This window comes from Columba livia, chromosome 4, assembly GCF_036013475.1.
Source record: "Columba livia isolate bColLiv1 breed racing homer chromosome 4, bColLiv1.pat.W.v2, whole genome shotgun sequence".
Lineage (NCBI taxonomy): Eukaryota > Metazoa > Chordata > Aves > Columbiformes > Columbidae > Columba > Columba livia.
In genome coordinates, this window is record NC_088605.1 from 13,217,106 (window position 1) to 13,236,027 (window position 18,922).

General features: G+C 41.5%; 1 protein-coding gene across 15 annotated transcripts in view; it reads left to right on the plus strand.

Annotated features, from left to right (window-relative positions):
* Positions 1–14,407, plus strand: part of PPP2R2C (protein phosphatase 2 regulatory subunit Bgamma) — a 205,069-nt gene extending 190,662 nt beyond the window's left edge. For all 15 annotated transcript variants that reach the window (XM_065060500.1, XM_065060496.1, XM_065060503.1 and 12 more), the window contains 2 exons: positions 1,797–1,888; positions 11,607–14,407. In XM_065060500.1, coding sequence (XP_064916572.1) covers positions 1,797–1,888; positions 11,607–11,898 — 384 coding nt within the window. In that variant the 3' untranslated portion in view covers positions 11,899–14,407. The remainder of the gene's footprint in view (positions 1–1,796; positions 1,889–11,606) is intronic.
* The last annotated feature ends 4,515 nt before the right edge of the window (positions 14,408–18,922 follow it).

Below are 18,922 nucleotides of genomic sequence, written 5' to 3' on the forward strand. Positions count from 1 at the left end.
AAGGGTCCACATGAAGAGTGAGCTGGTTGTTCCAGGCAGTAGTGCAAGTTTGCAGGCAGTTAGTTAAGAAAAAAGGAGCTAAGACCTTGAAGAGATCAGTAAGTTATGTGAGAGAGGAGCTTCAAAATGCTTTTAGACAGAGCTGACAGAAAGGCACAGCTCCAGGCTGTGGGGTTGGACACACTTTGCAAAGGGAGTATACAGGACAGTGCTCATGACAGATGGCTGCTAGAAATGGTAACAAGAGGAAGACCTAGAAATGAGGCAAGACCTAGTCAATGAGGCAAATGTGATCTACTTCTTCCTTCTACCTTACCTGACTTTTATATTTCTTCCAAGTGTTGAGAGCTCATGAAGATGACAAACTAAAGAACTCCAGTTCTGTAAGAAATTACACTGCCAACATAAAGTCTTTAAGTAAAGAGAAAATGAAAGGATTTAATTACAGAGAGTGCAAGAAACTGCATCAGTACTAAAAATGTTCTGACCTATCACTCGCCATGAGGGTAAATGCATTTAATTGTGAAATGTTTTATCTGCATCTATCATTTGCCTATTATTTGCTGTATAAGACATTGTCTCCTGATATGCAGCTCAGTGGTCACTCAGCCATTAATGAAAGTTATCCATGACTACAATGTATAATCCTTCATAACCTTATGTTACAAATATTCTTAGGATGCTGTACAATTTGGCTATTGAAAATTGCTTAGAGAAAATATGAGTGAGAGGTCCTTGTCCCTCATCTGGTCTTGATAGAAGTTATCTTACTAGAAGAAATGTTTATGCCCTCAGGCTGGAGGAGGGAGGATGCTGAGCATCCATGAGCAGAAACAGTCTCCCTGGACTTGCAAGAACCAGTACCTCTGTATGCCAGAGCTCAGTTATGCCCCTTGGCTGTTGGATTGGTATGTGTGCTCCAAGAGGCCATCTACACATCTTTTACAGTTTACAACAGCTAGAAGAAAACGTGAGGAGTGAAAGTGCATTAATAAATTTCCTAGCTCATTATTTCCTTGAGGAATCAAACCAATCATCCAGAAGAAAAACTCATAAAATTCAGCAAAGGATGGAAACATTTGTTTTGAGATCTCTATCTTTATGACAACCTCTGTTCAGCAGAAATATGTGGTGCAGAGGAGAAGTCTTCTGCTGGTTAGTCCCACTTTTCAAGTATGTAAGTGCAAATTTACAATGTTGTTTTTAAGTCTCAGCCAAATAGGATATAACCTTGGGCTAAATTAGTGTTCTAATTTGCAGTCTGTTCAACTGCAACCTTGTACTGCATTTGGCTTCTGAAATACCTTACACAAATACATGCAATACCACACACTACAGCTTCTTTTAATAGAGCCACGTTCTTTCTGCCACAACAGATGAGAATCCACCCATCTTGGAATATGACATTTTTGTTACTATTTAAATTAGATTTCTTGCACATTAATTAGCACATCTAGGGTATCAGCTGGTGAAATGTCTTTGGGAATTAGGGTAGCACTGAGAAAATCACCCAAGCAGGAAACAAATATGTTGAAGAGGGGTGGTCTGCAGCCTGCTAAGGGAGGTATGCTTCACGCCTTCCTGCAACAATAATTCTGTAACAACTGGTTAATTGGACTGTGGAAAAGTACAGATAGCTTCTTTAGAGTTTAAACACAGTATCTTCTGCAAAGCTACCAATCTGTGCAGTTTATTTTGAAAGTGAACGTGGGAGATAAAGCAGAGAGTGGAGCGCTGGTTGTGGACTTCAATATTTTGTTTTATTTCAAGAATAACATTTAATTTATTTGTAACAGGTCCACGATTACCTTAGGAGCAAGTTGTGTTCCCTGTATGAAAATGACTGCATCTTTGACAAGTTTGAATGTGCATGGAACGGATCAGACAGGTGAGCCATCCTTTTGTCCATCACTGTCTTCATTTGTAATAGCAAAAGAGCTCCCATATGATGTGGAACAATCAGAAAGTAAAGTGTTACACATGGTTATTTTCCACATCAATTTACATTGTCACGTATCAGTGTTCAGGTGGATAAGAGGTGTTTGGATATTGGTGTAGTTGTGTCTCTGACCTCATTAGACATGATGTTGTTAATGTTGGCTCATGCCTTGGTGGAAATGAACTGTCAAATTCTGTCCCTTTTCACCAAAATCATAAGTAGCCCGCAAAAATTTAAAAGGGTGCTGCCAACTTGCACAGCCCCACCAACACACTAAGGAAGTTTGTGTGATCCTGTATTTACACATGAGCTACCTCAGCACGCCAGTCCATTTACTGGAAGCAGGGAGTGAGGAAAGGCAGTCACAGGCACCCACTAATCCTCCACAAATTGCTGCCACCTTCCTACTGACATAAATGACTTTTTCTTCTGACACCTGCCCCACCAGAGTAGTCCCTTTACCTATGCACGGAAGGAGGGGTCCTGGTTTTTATCTTGGACATCTTGGACACAATATCTTATTGGATATTTTCATAAGAAACATTAGCACAACAAGTCAGAGAGTTTGAGTGAGGATATAATGTGCTAATGCCATCATATTAGCAAATGATGGCAAAACTTTGGGAAGCGGGAATATTCTACAGGAAGAACTGAGCAGCCGAGAGGATTGGGGTAATAAAAATTGATGAAATCCAAGAGTATAATGCAAGGTGAGGATTTTAGTTGAAAGAAAACACAAACCTTAATCTTATCAGTTAGAAGCAACTCACAGGGACATTCAGATGCTAGGTGACTGTTGAAAGGATTATCAGTCTACAAAATGCATTTGAAAGAGAGCATAGAAGCCAGTTTTGAATGGCACACAGTGACTTCTGGCTCAGCAGAGCTAGGAGCCAAGAGGCAAAAGTTTGGCACTTGCTGAGAGCCTGGAACTGTGCCTTCAGCTCACGGTCCATGTCATTGTACTTGAAGCAGGCCTGCTCCCCTGGACTGCACAAGGACTATGAAACAGACTGAACAGAGTGTGGGGCAGCTGTGAAAAAGAAAAATATGATCCTCAAATGGGCAAGACTGGGATATCCAGCAGAGAAAGGAGTAGTGGTGACATTATGTTTGAGTCTTACTCAAAGACCTTTGGACTGCAGTTACACATTTATTGTCCCTCATCTCCAAGGTGGATGAACTAATTGGCAAATGGACAGCTGCTCTAAAGAGAAGAAAGGGCAGGATTTTGGTTTAGATCAGCTTAGCAGAAGAGAAGGCAAGATTATATTTGATTCTAGGAAGTATATCAAGGAAGTATACGTAGGAAAGAAGATGATCTAGCTAAGATAAATGTGAATGATAATGACACAACAGCAAATAGGTATTGAGTGACAACAGGTAATTATAGCCTGGAAATTAACAGGTATATGTGACATTGGTTAAAATGACAAGCATCTGAACTTGGAAGTGCAGAACAAGGTCTCTTCCAGTCCTCTGTTCCACAAATGCAGATAAAGTGTAAGGCTGTACGCTATGCAAGGGGTGTCTTCTCTTTGGACTACTTTCCTTTGCCCAGTTCTTGTACCCACCCAACAGAGAGATTCTGTCTTTGCTAAAAAATAAAACTTTTCCCTTGTATTGTTCATTATGCAAATGAAACTCTATACATTCATTATCTCTGTTGTCTGCGTGCCAGAGTAATGTGTTTTCTGACCAGGATTTGACTCAGCTTTGAGTATCCCCTGTGATACAAACTGCTGGCCATTTAAAATGACATATGGGGACCACACTGGGCAAAACCCTTCCCAGATTGCTATGAGGGTAACTTGGGCACCAGCTGTTGTGGAAATGGCTTTGAAATGGTTGGAAAGTGGGAATTACCCACAGAAGTTTTAGGGGAAGTTTCAGGTTTTGGAGCTTTTCTCTGAACCTGCCAAGCCCATCCATGAATGGTGCTTGAGCACAGGGTTGTATCAGTAGGCTGGTTACTGCTTGAGTTTGGTCCTATTGGAAAGATCAAAATTAAAGCCTTTCTTGGAAATATGGACAGTGCTGGTCCCTACCTAAATCTGGCACAGAAGAAGAACGCAATTGAATCATTCAGATTTTGTGAAACTTTGGCAAAGATTCAGGGCTTTTCAAGTCCTTTCAAACCATTCTGCTTATCCTTGATGGGAATTCCTAGTGCATTGTACAGGATGGACAGACGCATGTTCCTGGACACAGAGTCTTTCTTCTGCAGTTGAATGAAATGCTGCTATCCTCATTAGTGTGGTAAGACCACTCTCTGGGTAGCTATCAATTAATAATATAAATATTATTCAATATGAGGATTTAAAGTGAGCATAATATTTTAGTTCCTACTTGACAGATTAGAAAGATCAATGCAGTGAGTAATTATTAAGTGGGAACATTAGACTGTGGGGGCTTCATTTATTGTACTGCCCAGACACTGGGGCATTGTTAGTCGTGCACAATTACCAAATCTGTCACTAAACAGAAGACACTGCTCTTGATTGTAAGAAACTGTTGAGTAGAACAGCTGGCAACATTTGACAAAAGAAAAAGGTTCTCTTTAATCTAGTTGTTTCTTTTTAAGAGTCAGATGTATCAGCATTCATGTTCATTTTTTGGATGAACATTCACTCTTTTGAGCTTCTTGCTTCTGTGTGTATGCATTGTACTATTTTGCTGCATACTACAAGTATTTTTTTAGTGGATCATGATTTAAATTATATTAGGGTACCAGCAACTCTTAAAGAACAGCTTATTTGAATAGTAAGGTCACTTAATTTGATCCTTATTTATTTTTTTAAAAAGTACTCCTGCTAAAGATAAACAGTGCTTATTAACAATGGTACTCCTAAAAGATGCTGCAATACAGTATTTATATTATTGATACGTATACATAACAGTAGTGACTGCAGTTCTAAACATGGTATTTTTATCTTTTGAAGGCTTTAAAGCTACAATGACAATTTAAAGTTACAGGATTGTTCAGTTAAAAGTGAAAGCATATTTATTATTTAGGTGAAAATATTTGTTATTGATATTTGTCATTACTAAGGAGTTAATCTAGGCTATGATAGAACCTGATAGTGAGGCTGTTTACAAAAAGAAATCAATGTACATGAGCTCTGATTAGAACGTGATTGATGCTCAGTTACTCCAATGAACAGGAACTAATATGATCAGACAGAGCCGATCTCATTTGCTGAAGGGCACATTAATCACTATGTACTTTGGCAACAACAGTGGTCAGGGAGGGAGTCAAGCAGGGGTCTTACAATAATTCAAGCAGATGAGCACATATTATCTGTAGTTGAGTATATTACACTAAAATCATGCCATCTTTATTCTATATACATCATTACATGACTGCGTAGAACATGTGAGCCCTATTTATACATGAATTTAATTTAGTTCTTCCATTTGCTTCCAAAGTCAGGTCTTTTAATAATGACCTGCAAGACACTGTTTTCTTCTCACTGTCAACCACACCCATATTGTTTTACCTCAAAAATTAGCACTTCTGGAGCTCTTTGTGTGTAACAGGAGAAACCAGTAAAGGAAAAAAATAGTGTAGTAATTTTACATGGTAGTAAGTGAATACCTTAATTGCTATTATTTTCTTCAAGATTTCTAATGGGTGTATGGGAACCCTTCCAGGGAAACTTCTGAATACCGTCATGATAAGTGACGTGCTGTAAGCAGATGAGTGAAGTCACATACAACTGTTCAGTCAGTCCTTTCCTACTGAACTGTCATTCATCCCACTGAGTATCTGTCAGCCTTCACTCCAATCAGGTGGAATTGGCAGGTCCCAGTGGATGAAACGGTAACAGTCTATTCCTTTCTGGCAGCACACTCCATGCTGGAGAGCTAGAAGACATCATTTTGTTCTCAAGGCTCGGTGTGTAAAATATTAGTTTGGAAGGACTTGGGGATCACCGGTTCTAATTCCTGGTCTTATCCCAGCCAGCTGTACCAGAGGCCCAAAGCCCTGAACCCTGTGTCTCGAGCTTTCCCATTGGAGCTCCCCAGGAACTTTAAAGAAAGTCCTTCTTTGTGATGCGGAGTCAGTTGCTTCACACAGTGCAGAATAAAGGAAAATTCCCCACTATGCCAACAGGCTCTCACTGTTTGCAACAGTCCTTCCTCCTTTCCCTTGATCATAATAAATCTCATTTTTCATTCCCATGAAAAAATGTTTTTGAGGAGTTTTCCTGGAACAAATCCTCTCTTTTTGTTAGGTCAGCTTGTCATGAAACCAGATCTGGCGGGCCTTGCTTGTCTGTCCCAGGAGACTGCAGATGCGCTGTTCTGCACTGGTACACATGCTAGTGAAATCTTGAAAATTTGGAGGCTCAAAATATAATTGGAGGGATGGTTCAGGTCAAAGAAATGGTCCCTTTTCATGCTGGGTGCCTTGAGGGACTCCTTTGCAGGGATTTACCAGTCTGGAGGCAGTTCTGCTGGAAGCTGCTCTGAGTCTCCTCCCTTCACACTTGCTTGGATTCAATGTCCTGCCTCTCTTGCTGCAGGGAATGAAGTTCTGCTGCCACATTTGCAGTGAGGGGCAGGTTAGCAGTGCTGGTTTAGTTTTTCTATAATCATTAAGCCTTAAGGACACTAGTCCTTAAAGCCTGAACACCCTTAGTCCTGTCACACCATTCCACAGCTTCCACAGGCTCTTGAGCAACAGTCGAGGGGGGAAACTATGCCATGAACTGGATTTCTCTGGACGAGAGAAATCTGCAGGTAAAGAAAAATTCTGCGCCTGTAGGATGACTAATCTAGGTCAGAGTTAGCCCAAAAATTATTATGGAAAAGTCTTAAAAAACAAACAAAACAAAATACCACCATTAACAAAATCAACACAAAACAATGTGAAGCTAGTATGGTTTGGTTTTTGAAGCAAGCCTTAGTTGCAGCTGGTGTCTCAGGGCAAAACCTGACATCCAGGAAGGCAGCTGCATGGAGCAGTTTTGATAAAAGCTGTTGCATACAAGGATGGCCACAACATGGATGACATTTAAGAGCTTGTCTTGCAATAAAGAAATCTGAATGAAGTATGCGAATAACAGAAATGAGAAAGGCAGAGATATGATAGTACTTAGTGACAGACATGTTTGATGGATTCTTAATGTCTAAAAAATATTGTAGAAGATCTCACTGAAGTTTAGGAAAAATGATGAAGTCCTATTCAGATGCCTTTGAGGTTGGTGAAGTAGGGAATTTATTGACCTTCCCACAGAAGCAGAATGTTAGAGAGGGAGACCACATACTGAAGCATTTCATTTAACAAGGAGTCATTACCAAAAGCAAAATATTGAGAGCCAGATGTTTTAAGGTATTAAGATTCTTCAAGATGCTGAAGCCATAAGCAGTTGTTAGAGTGGTGCTGTAGACCCTAAAACTCTGGCTCTAAATTAAACATCAGTGTTACTACTACTGATTGTTCAACCCAAAGGAGAAAAGCGAGGATGGAAGCCCAAAGCCCTCAGGGGCTGAGCAAGTTGTCTGTGAGAGTCAGCAAGACTGGAGGTAGTGGGTTATGGCAAAGAAAGGGTGAGCAGTGACACCTCCCAGAGTAAAATGAAGAGATGAGAGGCAAAAATAAGGAGCAGAGAAGGGGAAAGGACAGAGTGAAGCAAAAGAGACAACACAGAGCAGGGAACAGAGGATGAAGCTGAGGAGGACTATTCACTGACAGGAGAGAGAAGCAGGTATAGTGTTTTATAAAAACTGTAAAGCAGGATAGAGGGAAATGGAAAAAGAGGAGAGGAGGAGGAAGGGAGAAGGGAAAGGTAAACCTAACTGGGAATGTGGTAAAGACCAGAGTAAAGATTGTAGGAGAAGCAAGTGAGGAAGAGAACAGGATAGCAACAATGACATGCCTCAGATTGTGTCCTTAATAAGCAAGAAAGCGCCAGTGACAGTGCAGGCTGGATGAATTAGTAGCGCTTTGTGTTGGCGCACATTTGAAGAATGGTCAGAAACCCTCAGACCTTGCTTGGAGCAGCTCTGACGGGGAGCACAGAGTTCCGTGTGCCCTGCAGGGCGGCACCGTGCAGAGAGGAAAACATGTTTCCCTTGCGGGGCAGCCCAGGGGTAGCGTGGAACTGTGTGAATGCATTTACAGCCCTAGAGATATGGGGTGTTGCCAACCCTTCCAGAGCACCAGCCAGGCTGCCCATGTGTGAAATGAAGGCAGTGGTAGCCATGTCACTGCCATTGGTGTTTTTTTCTGCCTTATTTTTTTTGTTGCCTTTATTTAAATTATATTTTTTAATCCTGTCACCAGTAGCTGTGGTGCAGTCCATCAGCAGCTTTGCTCCAGCCTGAGCTATCAGTGCGCCACTCCTCAGGGTGCTTTGGAGCGTGTTCTGCATCCTAAATACCCCTGCACGGATGAGATGACGGTACCTCTGGCTGTGGGTAGAACAACTTGTAAACCTGCTTTCTCAGTGAAATTAAAGGTGGTTAGACAGAGCTTCTCAGGGCTGCCCCCTTACATACCTGTGAATTAGTGTGGGGAGATTTTTGGGGGGAGGCTTAATCTTGTTTCTTGAACCAGCCACACTCGCAAGGGTGTTGTGCAAGCACTATAATAACACTGCTGTGCAGAGCAATGAGTCTGTAAATATAGAACAGACTCTTCCTATACTCAGATACAATTTTTGTTCTTACATATATATATACATATATAATTCTCCCTACCACATTCCATTCCATTATTGTATTTTATATTATCCTGAATGGGAATAAATTGTAGGCTTCGATCTAGTTCTCGCTCTCTTTTATTGTTATTTTAAGCAGCAGGTAAGGTTATAATCCATCTGTGTTTGTGACCTTGAACAAGAATGGGCACTTTCTCATTTACATAATGCTATTTTTTACTGAGCCATTAAACTGCAGAAAAACAGGGCCAGCATGAAAAGTAGTCATCTACATATGTTAAAAAAATAACTGCAGTAAATCCAACCAAAAAAAAAAAAAAAAGCCCCAGACTTTTAAAAATATGCAAGAGTTAAAGAAATTAAAAAGCAAATGGACTGTAAATGTAGTTTTACTGCAAGCAAAACCTCCTAAAGTCAGACTCTTGACAACATCTCTCTGTGCGTTTGGTGCACGGATGCTCTGCCTGTATGAAAACTGCTCTCCTGACAGTTTCTGCCTCCAGCAGGAGGGATGCTCCTAATTCCCCTGGGGACCGCAGTTCTGCAGCCCATGGCACAGGCTGCCTTGGCATTACGAACCTGTTTCAAAATTTTGCCTGGGGGCAAAAAAAATAATGCAGCACTGTGCTGGGCTGTTTGCATCACAAATTGTGTATGTTAGCGCTGAGATATGAAATAACCTCAACATTCTCCTGTTGTGAATAACCATTACAGCAGGAGCCGTAATGACAAGACACGGTGATTTGGAAGGAGTGAAACATTAGATTTAGTGCTGTTGACTCAATTTCTGAAATGGGCACTAATCTTGATCAATAGGTTTTCTGCAGCTTCTGGGATACATTTTATCAAGCTGTCACACTGATTTATGTATGTATGTATGTATGTATGTATTTATTAGCTTGTGAGACTGTTAACTTGTGCCTCACTAAGCAGCTAAGCAGGGTTGTGCCAGGCCTTTTGCAGGTGGGGAAGGTATGGGAAACCTCCCTGCAGACAACCCGTGGGCACTTACTGCTCCTGCCTTCTCCTGCGCAGCGAGGCAGGTGCCTGCCAGGGCTGGTGGCCGCTCTGTATGGACAAGAGCATCTTGCCCATCCCCAGCAGCAGAGCAGTGGTGCTGCCAGCTGTGTGCTGCCTGCAGAGCTCGGGGGAGCAGCTGCCTCTCCACAGGGTGTAGGCTGTAGGTGAGCTGTGGCGGAGGGCAGCACATACGGTGTCTCTGTGCTACGCCCCTCTGATCTGCAGCAGTTTCCTTTAGCGCTTTAGGTGCTGCAAAAAGCTCGGTGTGGAATCAGCTGTCATCAAATTCCAGTGTGCTATCAGCAAACATGGAAGGAAGATGGAGCTGGCAGTCCTGCTAGTGATTCACAGCATACAGATCCAACTCACCCGCTTTAGTTACCCTACGGTGGCTCTGAAGCGAGCAGAGCTGCTGTCAGGCGGCACTGGTAGTACAAAAGCCGTTAGCTGCACAGCTCCCATTTGTGCGTTTTGCAGTATGTTATTCATTTGTATTACAGTAGCTTGTAATGGCCTCAAATGAGATCAACGCAGCACTGGCTGGAGGCTGTGCACATAGTGTAAGACAGCTCCTGAATCCAGGAGCTCCTAATCTAATCAGCTAGTGAGCATCTGTATGGCAGAGAGTGTAGTTTATTCTTTATTCTCCCACAGTTGCATATGCCATGGTTTCCTGCTGGTGTGCTGTTCAACACAGATTCCCCCTAAATGGGAAGCAACAGCAAATGTAGCTGTCATTTGAGATGGAGGGTAGTTTATTATACGCAAAACATGTGAAATATGCTCTGTTGGGCTGTACTAGAAAGGAAAATAGTCCTTGATTGTCTGAGGTTTAGAACTGTGCAGCTTCTCCTGTGTAGACCTAACTGTTTGCAGTGGATTCGCCTTCCAGAGCGGAAATTCAGAAAAAAACCCTATTTGGGGTTGAGATAGGAGAGTAGAGCGTGGCTCTGGCTTCGCATGTGGAAAAAGTTCACAGCTTTTGAACAAGGCTCTGAAACCCATGATTATGCTAATCCAATAACCTGAGGGCCATGGATGAAATCCTGAATTCATTAAAGTTAGTGACAAAATATCCTCCCCTTGGGACCGGGGGAATGAAGCAACTGGCAATCCATTATTTCAAACTACAAGCTGATTAATGGGGTAATTTTTATACAGCTCGAGGTATATTTTCTGTTCCTTTCTCCCAGACCCAGAAATATATCCTGACTTGAATCTTCATTCAAACTTCATACAAGGGATGACAGAATCCTGTTTATCAATGTGCTTACTTCTGAGAAGCATCGTACACGCAAATTGTAACCGTGTCTAGACTTGCAAGGTCTATGGCTTCAGGAGGAAAAAGGGTTTACTCTGGATGTAAATTTACTTGTGCAAACTCAGTGTGATTTTTTTTTTTTCAGAGCCTTTTAAAAGACCTTTCTTCAAAATACTCACTAAAATATGTAATTATGTACTAAATCTTGCTATTATGTCACAAGGTTGGAAATACTTGGATTTTTTTTTTTAAGACTTTTTCTGGAAACATGTTAAATCTCAGCTGTCAGAAAAGGTAAAGCTCTGGAGAAAGAAAAAAGCCTGAAATATATGACTCTTAAAAGCTCATAAAAAGCTGGAAGGTAATTAAAAATAACTTATTAAAACATATTACTTTTATTGCCTTTTGAAGTCAGTCTTCTGATGTCAGGGTTCTGACATTTGTGCATGCTTCAGGGTGCTAGTTTGGGGGTAACTGTAATTTTCATTGAAGACTGTAATAGAGAAAGGGAAGACATTGCTGGAAGAAACTTATTCACTCTGGGGAGTACTGGGAAAAATCCTGGTTTATATTCTTTCTCAGCTAAAGCCAGAAGGTGTGTAATCTCTAGGTTAAAGCTCAACTGTCCCAATCCAGTCATGTTGGTAGACATCCCACAAGCTGCTGTTTAATTTTGTCTTGGTTTTCTCTCTCCCTCTCTCTCTCTTTCTCTCCACAGTGTGATAATGACAGGTGCATATAACAACTTTTTTCGAATGTTTGACCGAAATACCAAGCGGGATGTTACCCTGGAGGCATCCCGAGAGAGCAGTAAACCACGAGCTATTCTTAAGCCCCGGAGAGTCTGTGTCGGAGGCAAACGGAGGAAAGATGACATCAGTGTTGACAGTTTGGACTTTACTAAGAAGATCTTGCACACAGCGTGGCACCCAACTGAGAACATCATTGCTATAGCAGCGACAAACAATCTGTACATATTTCAGGATAAAGTGAACTCAGAAATGCACTAGATTTAACAATATCCCTCTATATTTACAAACCAGCCTCTTGAGAGTTGTAGAAGGATGTTATCTTCACAAATATTGTGGCTTCTGTGGTGGGATTTGTAGGTTGCATCCTTTCATCCCTCAGCCTGTATCATTATTGGTGGCAAGCCAACTATTTTCCATCACTGCAACTGTATGAGTAAAAGGCACGACTGCAAATCCAGTACTGTGGTCTGTATTGGTTCTTTTACCCAAACAGGGGTAATTATTCACTTTGGGAGTGTTCCTGAGGAGTGCTGAGACTTCTCAACGCCCATCAATCCTTTTGAGGGTCTCAGTGGTTTGCAGGACCATGCTGTTCTGCTGCGCTGCCTGCTTTTGCAGTTCACAGCATTTACCACATTGTTAGAGCTTTTTGCCTCATTTTTTTTTCTTCAGCAACATTTTCCTGTCTTTCAACTAGGCCAAGCCTGTTGGAGTGACTGAATAACCACATCCCTTTGAGCACGTGGCACAATGGAGGAGCCTCGTGACAATTATAACTGGAAGCAGAATCTCTGCTGCTGAAAAACTGCCCTGTCTCACCCATCCTATTCCCTTCTTTACACCACCCTCTTCTTTATTTATTTATTCGCATTACTAACCTTGTGCTACAACTTAATGACTGACAGACTGGTAAAGTTACTCAGCCAGCTTATTTTCAGAAGTTCATTTTCCATAAATCTCTTTGCTCTGTTTAAAACAATAACTAGTATCTTCATCATGTGGAGGACTATAACAAATCTTGGTATTGCCACTCCAGAGGGACTCACTGGTCAGATGTAGCCTGGCAATTAACACACAAACCCGTCCTACCACTTGGGGGTTGGGGTTATGCAAACCTTGGCTAGAACTGCTGTCCTTACAGGCAATGATTGACTTAAGTGGGAATAAAGTTATGTCACTGCTAGACATTTCAGAAAGTCCCTCATTTATTTACTGCAGCATGGTTATTTTAATCCTGGCATTGGGGGAATACACGTGATGCCACGGGATCTGTAAAAGGAAGGTGCTGTGAGATTCACCACTGCTCAGTGAATTTAAATAAGTCCACTGCTGGGTGACAGAATTATTCCTGGAGGAATAAAAACTACAAACCAAACAAAAGCTTTTTCAACATAAATACCTTTATTCAAATAAATAGTGATGTGAATGGAAAAAGAAGGTACATACAAGTGTTGTACCACATGCAGGAATTATGTGGAAAGGGTGCAGTGGGCAAGGAGTCCTCTTAAGTTCTGTTGCATTCCTAATAGCTCTGGCAGAAAAAATAAGATCCCAAAGGATTTCTCCTCAAACCATGAATAAAAGAGCGCAACTCAGATGGCCTGTTAATCTGCTCGTATTAAAACTCCTCAGAAAAAAAATAAAAGAAAGAAAAGAAAGAAAAGAAAGAATGAAGCCATTATGCACTGATATCTTGGTAAGTGGAGAATGTTCTGATGAAGGGATCTGCATGTTTTTGTATTTTGGTCTGAGGGAAAGGGCAAATGAAAATCTGCTTACAAGAACTAAAAAGAAAAAAAACAAAGCCTACAGCTTTTATATGACATCTCAACACAACACATGAAATCCGTATGTTTGAAGTTTTCTAGATGAGTGCTGTATATTTTGTGTGTAGAAGCACAAACGCATGTGCATCAGTTTCCAGCCACACTAAACACGTATGGTATGAAATGTGTAGGTTAATTTTGAAGGGAACGAGGAATGTTTGTTTATAAAATACTGTATGCTGTAGCAGGCATGGACAGTACGTGTACATATTTATTCTAATGAAATTTAACAAAATTGCTTTTCTATTTTCTTTTTTCTTTTTTTTTTTTTCCTTGTAAAAAGGTTTAAGAATGTGGTAAATTGTATAGCGAACTTGTTAATGCCAAACTACTGCTTCAAGGGTGTCATACAATTTCTTTGACTTTTGGCCTCCTCCATTAACCTTTGCAGCTCAAAAAAAAAAAGCTATTAGCTCATATTGGCATTTACAGCTAGAAGTACTGTAAAGCATATATTTAGCTTTTAACATTCTCAAGTAAGATTCTATAAATACCTTATTATAAAGCAGTTCTTCTTAATACAACAAGTTTTTGGTTTTAATTTGAAGTACCTTACTCTGTTACAGCTTTGGGTACCAAAAATACCATGTTAAAATTAAAGAAAGAAATATATCTTTGGAGCTTTATAAAATTAATGAAATGCCCAACCAAAATACCATGAAGTGATTATAGAGGAAATCAATAGAAACCTTTCAAAGACCAGTATTCCATTTCTGTCTTTCACATCACTACTACTGATCGGTTTCTTGAATGTATGGAAAGTTAACCGTCATTGTGAACGTTTCCCATTTTCTTTCTCTCTTTAGTTTGAGCTTTCAGTGGTGTAGAGTAAGTGATGGTAAAGTTGGTAAATCTGATTGTTTTGAAAGCTGTTGTTCATGGCTGCATTCTTTGTGTTGCACAAATTAGCTAACTGTTGAATAAAAATATAAATATGTTAATACCAGCTTTTTCAATAAAACTACAACCAAAAAGGCATAAATAGATGACTTCAAGGCACAGCTTATTTTTAAGCTAGAGATGAAAGAGATGTTTAGGTCCTTTTACAAAGGAGGAAGAGTCACAGATCGGGACTTCCAGGGCAAGCTACTGTGTGAACCTGAAGCATTGTGGCAGGTAGAGAAGTGAACATGGTGCTGTGGATGGGTCTGATGTGGGGTTCAGGCTGATGAAGAGTGTGTGCAGTTCCAGCAGAGCTGGAGATGTGCTTCAGGTTCACACCTTGGACCAGCTTTTTCCTCCGCTGAAATTAGGCTGTAGGAACTTTGAGTCTCAGTCTCCTACAGATGGAATAAGAGGAACGTGCAATGTGAAGGGACACACAGGGTAAAAAATGTCATTAGTGTCATCACTGGCCAGGCTGGGAGACCTTCCAGCACAGCAGACCATGAGGGCACATCTGGGGTGTGTCCAGGCCTGGTCTCCTGTATGAGACGGACATTGGTCCAGGTGACAAACCAGAGGCCTACCAGCAGAGCAGCATCTGTCTTTACCCTCACCACTCTATTTCTACCTCTACCCCAGGAGAAAATGTGAAACAAGCAAACAAAACAAAACAAAAAAAAAAAAGGGAAGAAAACAAAAAAGCTGGCTTGGCACACACACTTTAAGCTAGGAAAGCGTTCATTTCCCAGTCCAAACTGATGCCTGACCCTCCCCGGTGATCGTGATGCCTGCCCCAGAGCTTGGGCTCTTCTTCGTAATCCCAGTGTAAGACAGCAAACCCTGCCTGCAGCATCCACACAGAGCCCCGAGGTGTGACAAACTGCCTGAGCATCAGTGCACGTGAGTTAGACGCTGAAACACTAAGTCGTTTTTCTGGATACAGACCAGAATAAATTTGCCTCAGCTGTTAGATTAGGCAGTGTGTTGCTTTGCACAGCTCTCCCAGTGCTTACATGCTAATTTTTCCCCGTCTTTTTGGGAAGACACAGTCAATCCCACTCATTTAGATGGACAAATATAACTAGGCACTGAAGAGAGAAATCTCAGCTGAAAATCAACACATCAAGCAATACACTATTTACTTTTCCAGTTTCCCTTTTCATCCTTAAATACCCAGTAGGAACAGGAGCCAGATGGCCAACCCTCATGCTTTTGAAATTTTCACACGCATATTTAGTAGCCCCATACGGCAATTTAACCCTTTATGATTTGGGGAGATATTGGCATGAGCCACCTGCTTCTGTTTGTAGCCAGAAAGTCATCTTGCTTTCAGGCAGAGTTAAGTTCTTTGGAGCCTTCCAAGGTTGTGATTATTAATCCCTGATAAGAGGGCAAGTATAAGGATTGTTCGCATTCTATGTCCAATTTTCAGTAACATTATTATAATCAATTTGTTCCCATTCCCAATAGAAATCCTTTTCCATTTGCAGTTTTCTCAGCAAGTTGCATTAAGCCTAAAATTAGAGCATGAATTCACTTATCTTGCTCATGAGGTAGAACCTCAGATGGCAACAGGATTACCAAAGTGGGCTGAAATTCAAGAACTTGGGCCTGATTTTATAAGATATTGGGACAAGGTATGTTTCTTTGGTTTCGTGAAGCCATGAAACCATCTGGATATTCTGTAGAGGACCGTTTGCCACAGGTGCTGGGAAGGTTTGCTTTCAGAGTACACCATGAGAAAGCTTTTCTTAGAAGTAATTTTTTTTTTCCTCCTCTCTAAAGTTGGATGAAGATCAAACTTTTTTTCATGTGAAAGTGAGCACAACTCTTGAAGCATTTAGAGATCCTAAATCTGGCTCATGATGCAAAGCATTTCACGTAAAGCACCTGACTGAGCAAACTCCTCAGTTCCCTCAGCTATAAAAGCTGCCATGAATACAGATCAGCCAGGCAAGGTACAGTTAATTACTTGTCTTGCCATTTGACAAGTGTAGACAGTCAATGAGTAGGACTAGATCCTTAAACCAACAATTTGATTAAAAATTAATTTTAACTATCATGGTGACCCTATATATTCTTTTTATAACATGGCCTCTAAAAAGGATAAAGCCTACACTAGTGACTCTATCAAGGAATGTGGGGTGGCTTTCTGGGCAGCCACTCCTTGTTTTAAAACTAGTACTAATTGTACCAGTGCATGTCTCAAGCAGCAGTCTGAGAGCCAAGATACCACAACAGATCCCCAAGCAGATAAACTTTAAATACAGAACCAAATTCTTCAACTGGTAATAAATTAAAAGTGCTCCAGAGAGAGGAGTACTTACTTTGGAGAACTCCAGAAACCCCATCACCACCCTCCATGGCTTCATCATCATTTTTCCAATAGAATGAACAACTCTGGGGGGAAATTCACTGTCAGTGATAAATAATAAGCAGCTGAAACGGGAATTAGGGTGCTAGACACTGCGGTGGGGGAGGTGGGGGGCCAAGACATTGGTATTTTTCCCTCTTCCACCTACAAAATAAATGCTGCCCAAGAAGGACACCAGAGTGAGACCCCACTTTCCACAATTTGTGCCAAAGTGTGAGCCCCACCAGGCTCTTGCTTTCATTTCTCCTTGGCAAGGCTTGAATGCCCCTAACAGCTCTGCCAGGTGCCCTGGGCAAGGCTCCTTCTCCCTTTGGTGGGAAGATGCAGAAGGAAGCGAAGGTTTCCCTCAGATAGTACAGCTACCGGCATCATGATCTCTTTGTGATATGGGAGACAACGCCCATGAAATTTGCACACATCTCGGACTGTCTCTTGGAAGAGGTGGGGAGGAGAACATAACTGGTTCAATTATCATCCTCTGACATCTCTCCTAACACCTTCCTGAGCTGAACAGCTGCACTCTCTGTTTCTCACAGCTATTGATCTGCAAACCCAGACAGAAGTTGCTGCATCAATTGCACTCTCTCAACATGTTAACAATATTCTCTGCAACCTTAGCAGGTAAAGACTTACTTTAGTATCAAATAAGAGATAAACTGCACTATTTTATACCACCTTCCTCCACATATTTTGTGAACAAGTAGAGATCAGCTAGGCTTCTTTTTTATAAGTTTGTCTACTTTGAGCTGCTACTGTCATATTGATAATGAACACTCAGGAATCCAATATTATTTTTAAATCTGGTATTTCCTAATCACTTTGTGGAGCTGCTAAAAATCTCTCCTTGCACAGCTTTTCCCAAGGTTCAGTCAAACCAGTCCCAAACCCAGACTCTCCCGAGTTCCACCCTTCATCATGAAAGAGCAGAGAAGATGATTCTTACTCGGGAAGAAGTGCGGCCTGAAGCTATCTAAAGTGGGGACAGAAATATTTCCCTTGGTCCTTCTGCATGGTCCATCCCCAGACTTAACCACCTCCTCTGCCCCCGTGCTGCCTTCCCATTCTCCCTGCATTGTCAGTCTTGCCACCTCATCCTATGACTCCCCTCATCCTCCCTTTAGCCTCCTCCTTGGGCCACATCAAGTGGCCAGGAGCCACTAAAATCCCATCAACTCCCAACCACTGGACCACCAGCAGCAGCCTCTGCAGGCTGCAGGAGCAGTTCCTCATCCACATAATGGTAAGTGCCCTATAATCCTCTCTCCCAAGCTGTCAGAGAGGAAAACCCCATTTGCCAATATACTATATTTCAAGTGGAAGATTTACAGAATCTGAGAGGTTGTATCTTAGCAACCACCAATGCATTAAGAAAGCAGTTTAACCATTTAAAGCATCAATTAAAAAATTCACCACAAAGAGGCAACTGTCACGTATGAGACACAAAGCCCTTCCAGTGATTCACCAGGAGGTCCACAACCACTTGCCAAAGTGACCCCCTGTGAACCTTTTCCCTTCCCAACATACACAGGTCAGGTTATGGCCCATACCATATGGCCCATCATTTGCTCTCTCGCAGAAAATGAAGTGGAGAAAAGGCATCTTTTTGCAGAGAAACCCCGAGGTTTTGGAGACAGGTCTCATCCCATAGGAGCCAAAACAAGATCTTCAAGAGTTTCCAAAGGGAAATAGAGAAGTCCCACTATGAAATCTCAGAGTGAAATAGGCACAGGGCTGTGATGGCCCCATGCAGCATCTATTCCCTGTTTGTACAGATTAGAAATGCAATCTTTTCCCTTCCATTATCAGTCTTCAGATATACCTTTCCCCCAGCTGTCCCACAGACTTGGGCCAGATGACAGGCCAAAGGCAGGCTTCTCTCTGCATTATGTGAACACCCCAAACAAACAACAGCTCTTGTGAGATATTTCTTACCATGCTGACAGCAAACCTGGATTTCATTGTTGACCTGACAGTTATAACAAAAACAACAGGGCTTCTCCAAAACTTAGTTTAGATAAATCACCATTTTCTGCCTCAAAAACTTTCTGTAAAAGGAGCCTCACTAGTATTTAGTGCACATTATATTTTATTTTACATTATTCTCAACTACCTGATCCATGTTGTGTGATGACACACTGCAACAGCGGGATGAATCCCAGCATAGTGCAAAGGGAGCTACTACGGCATCTTTATTGTG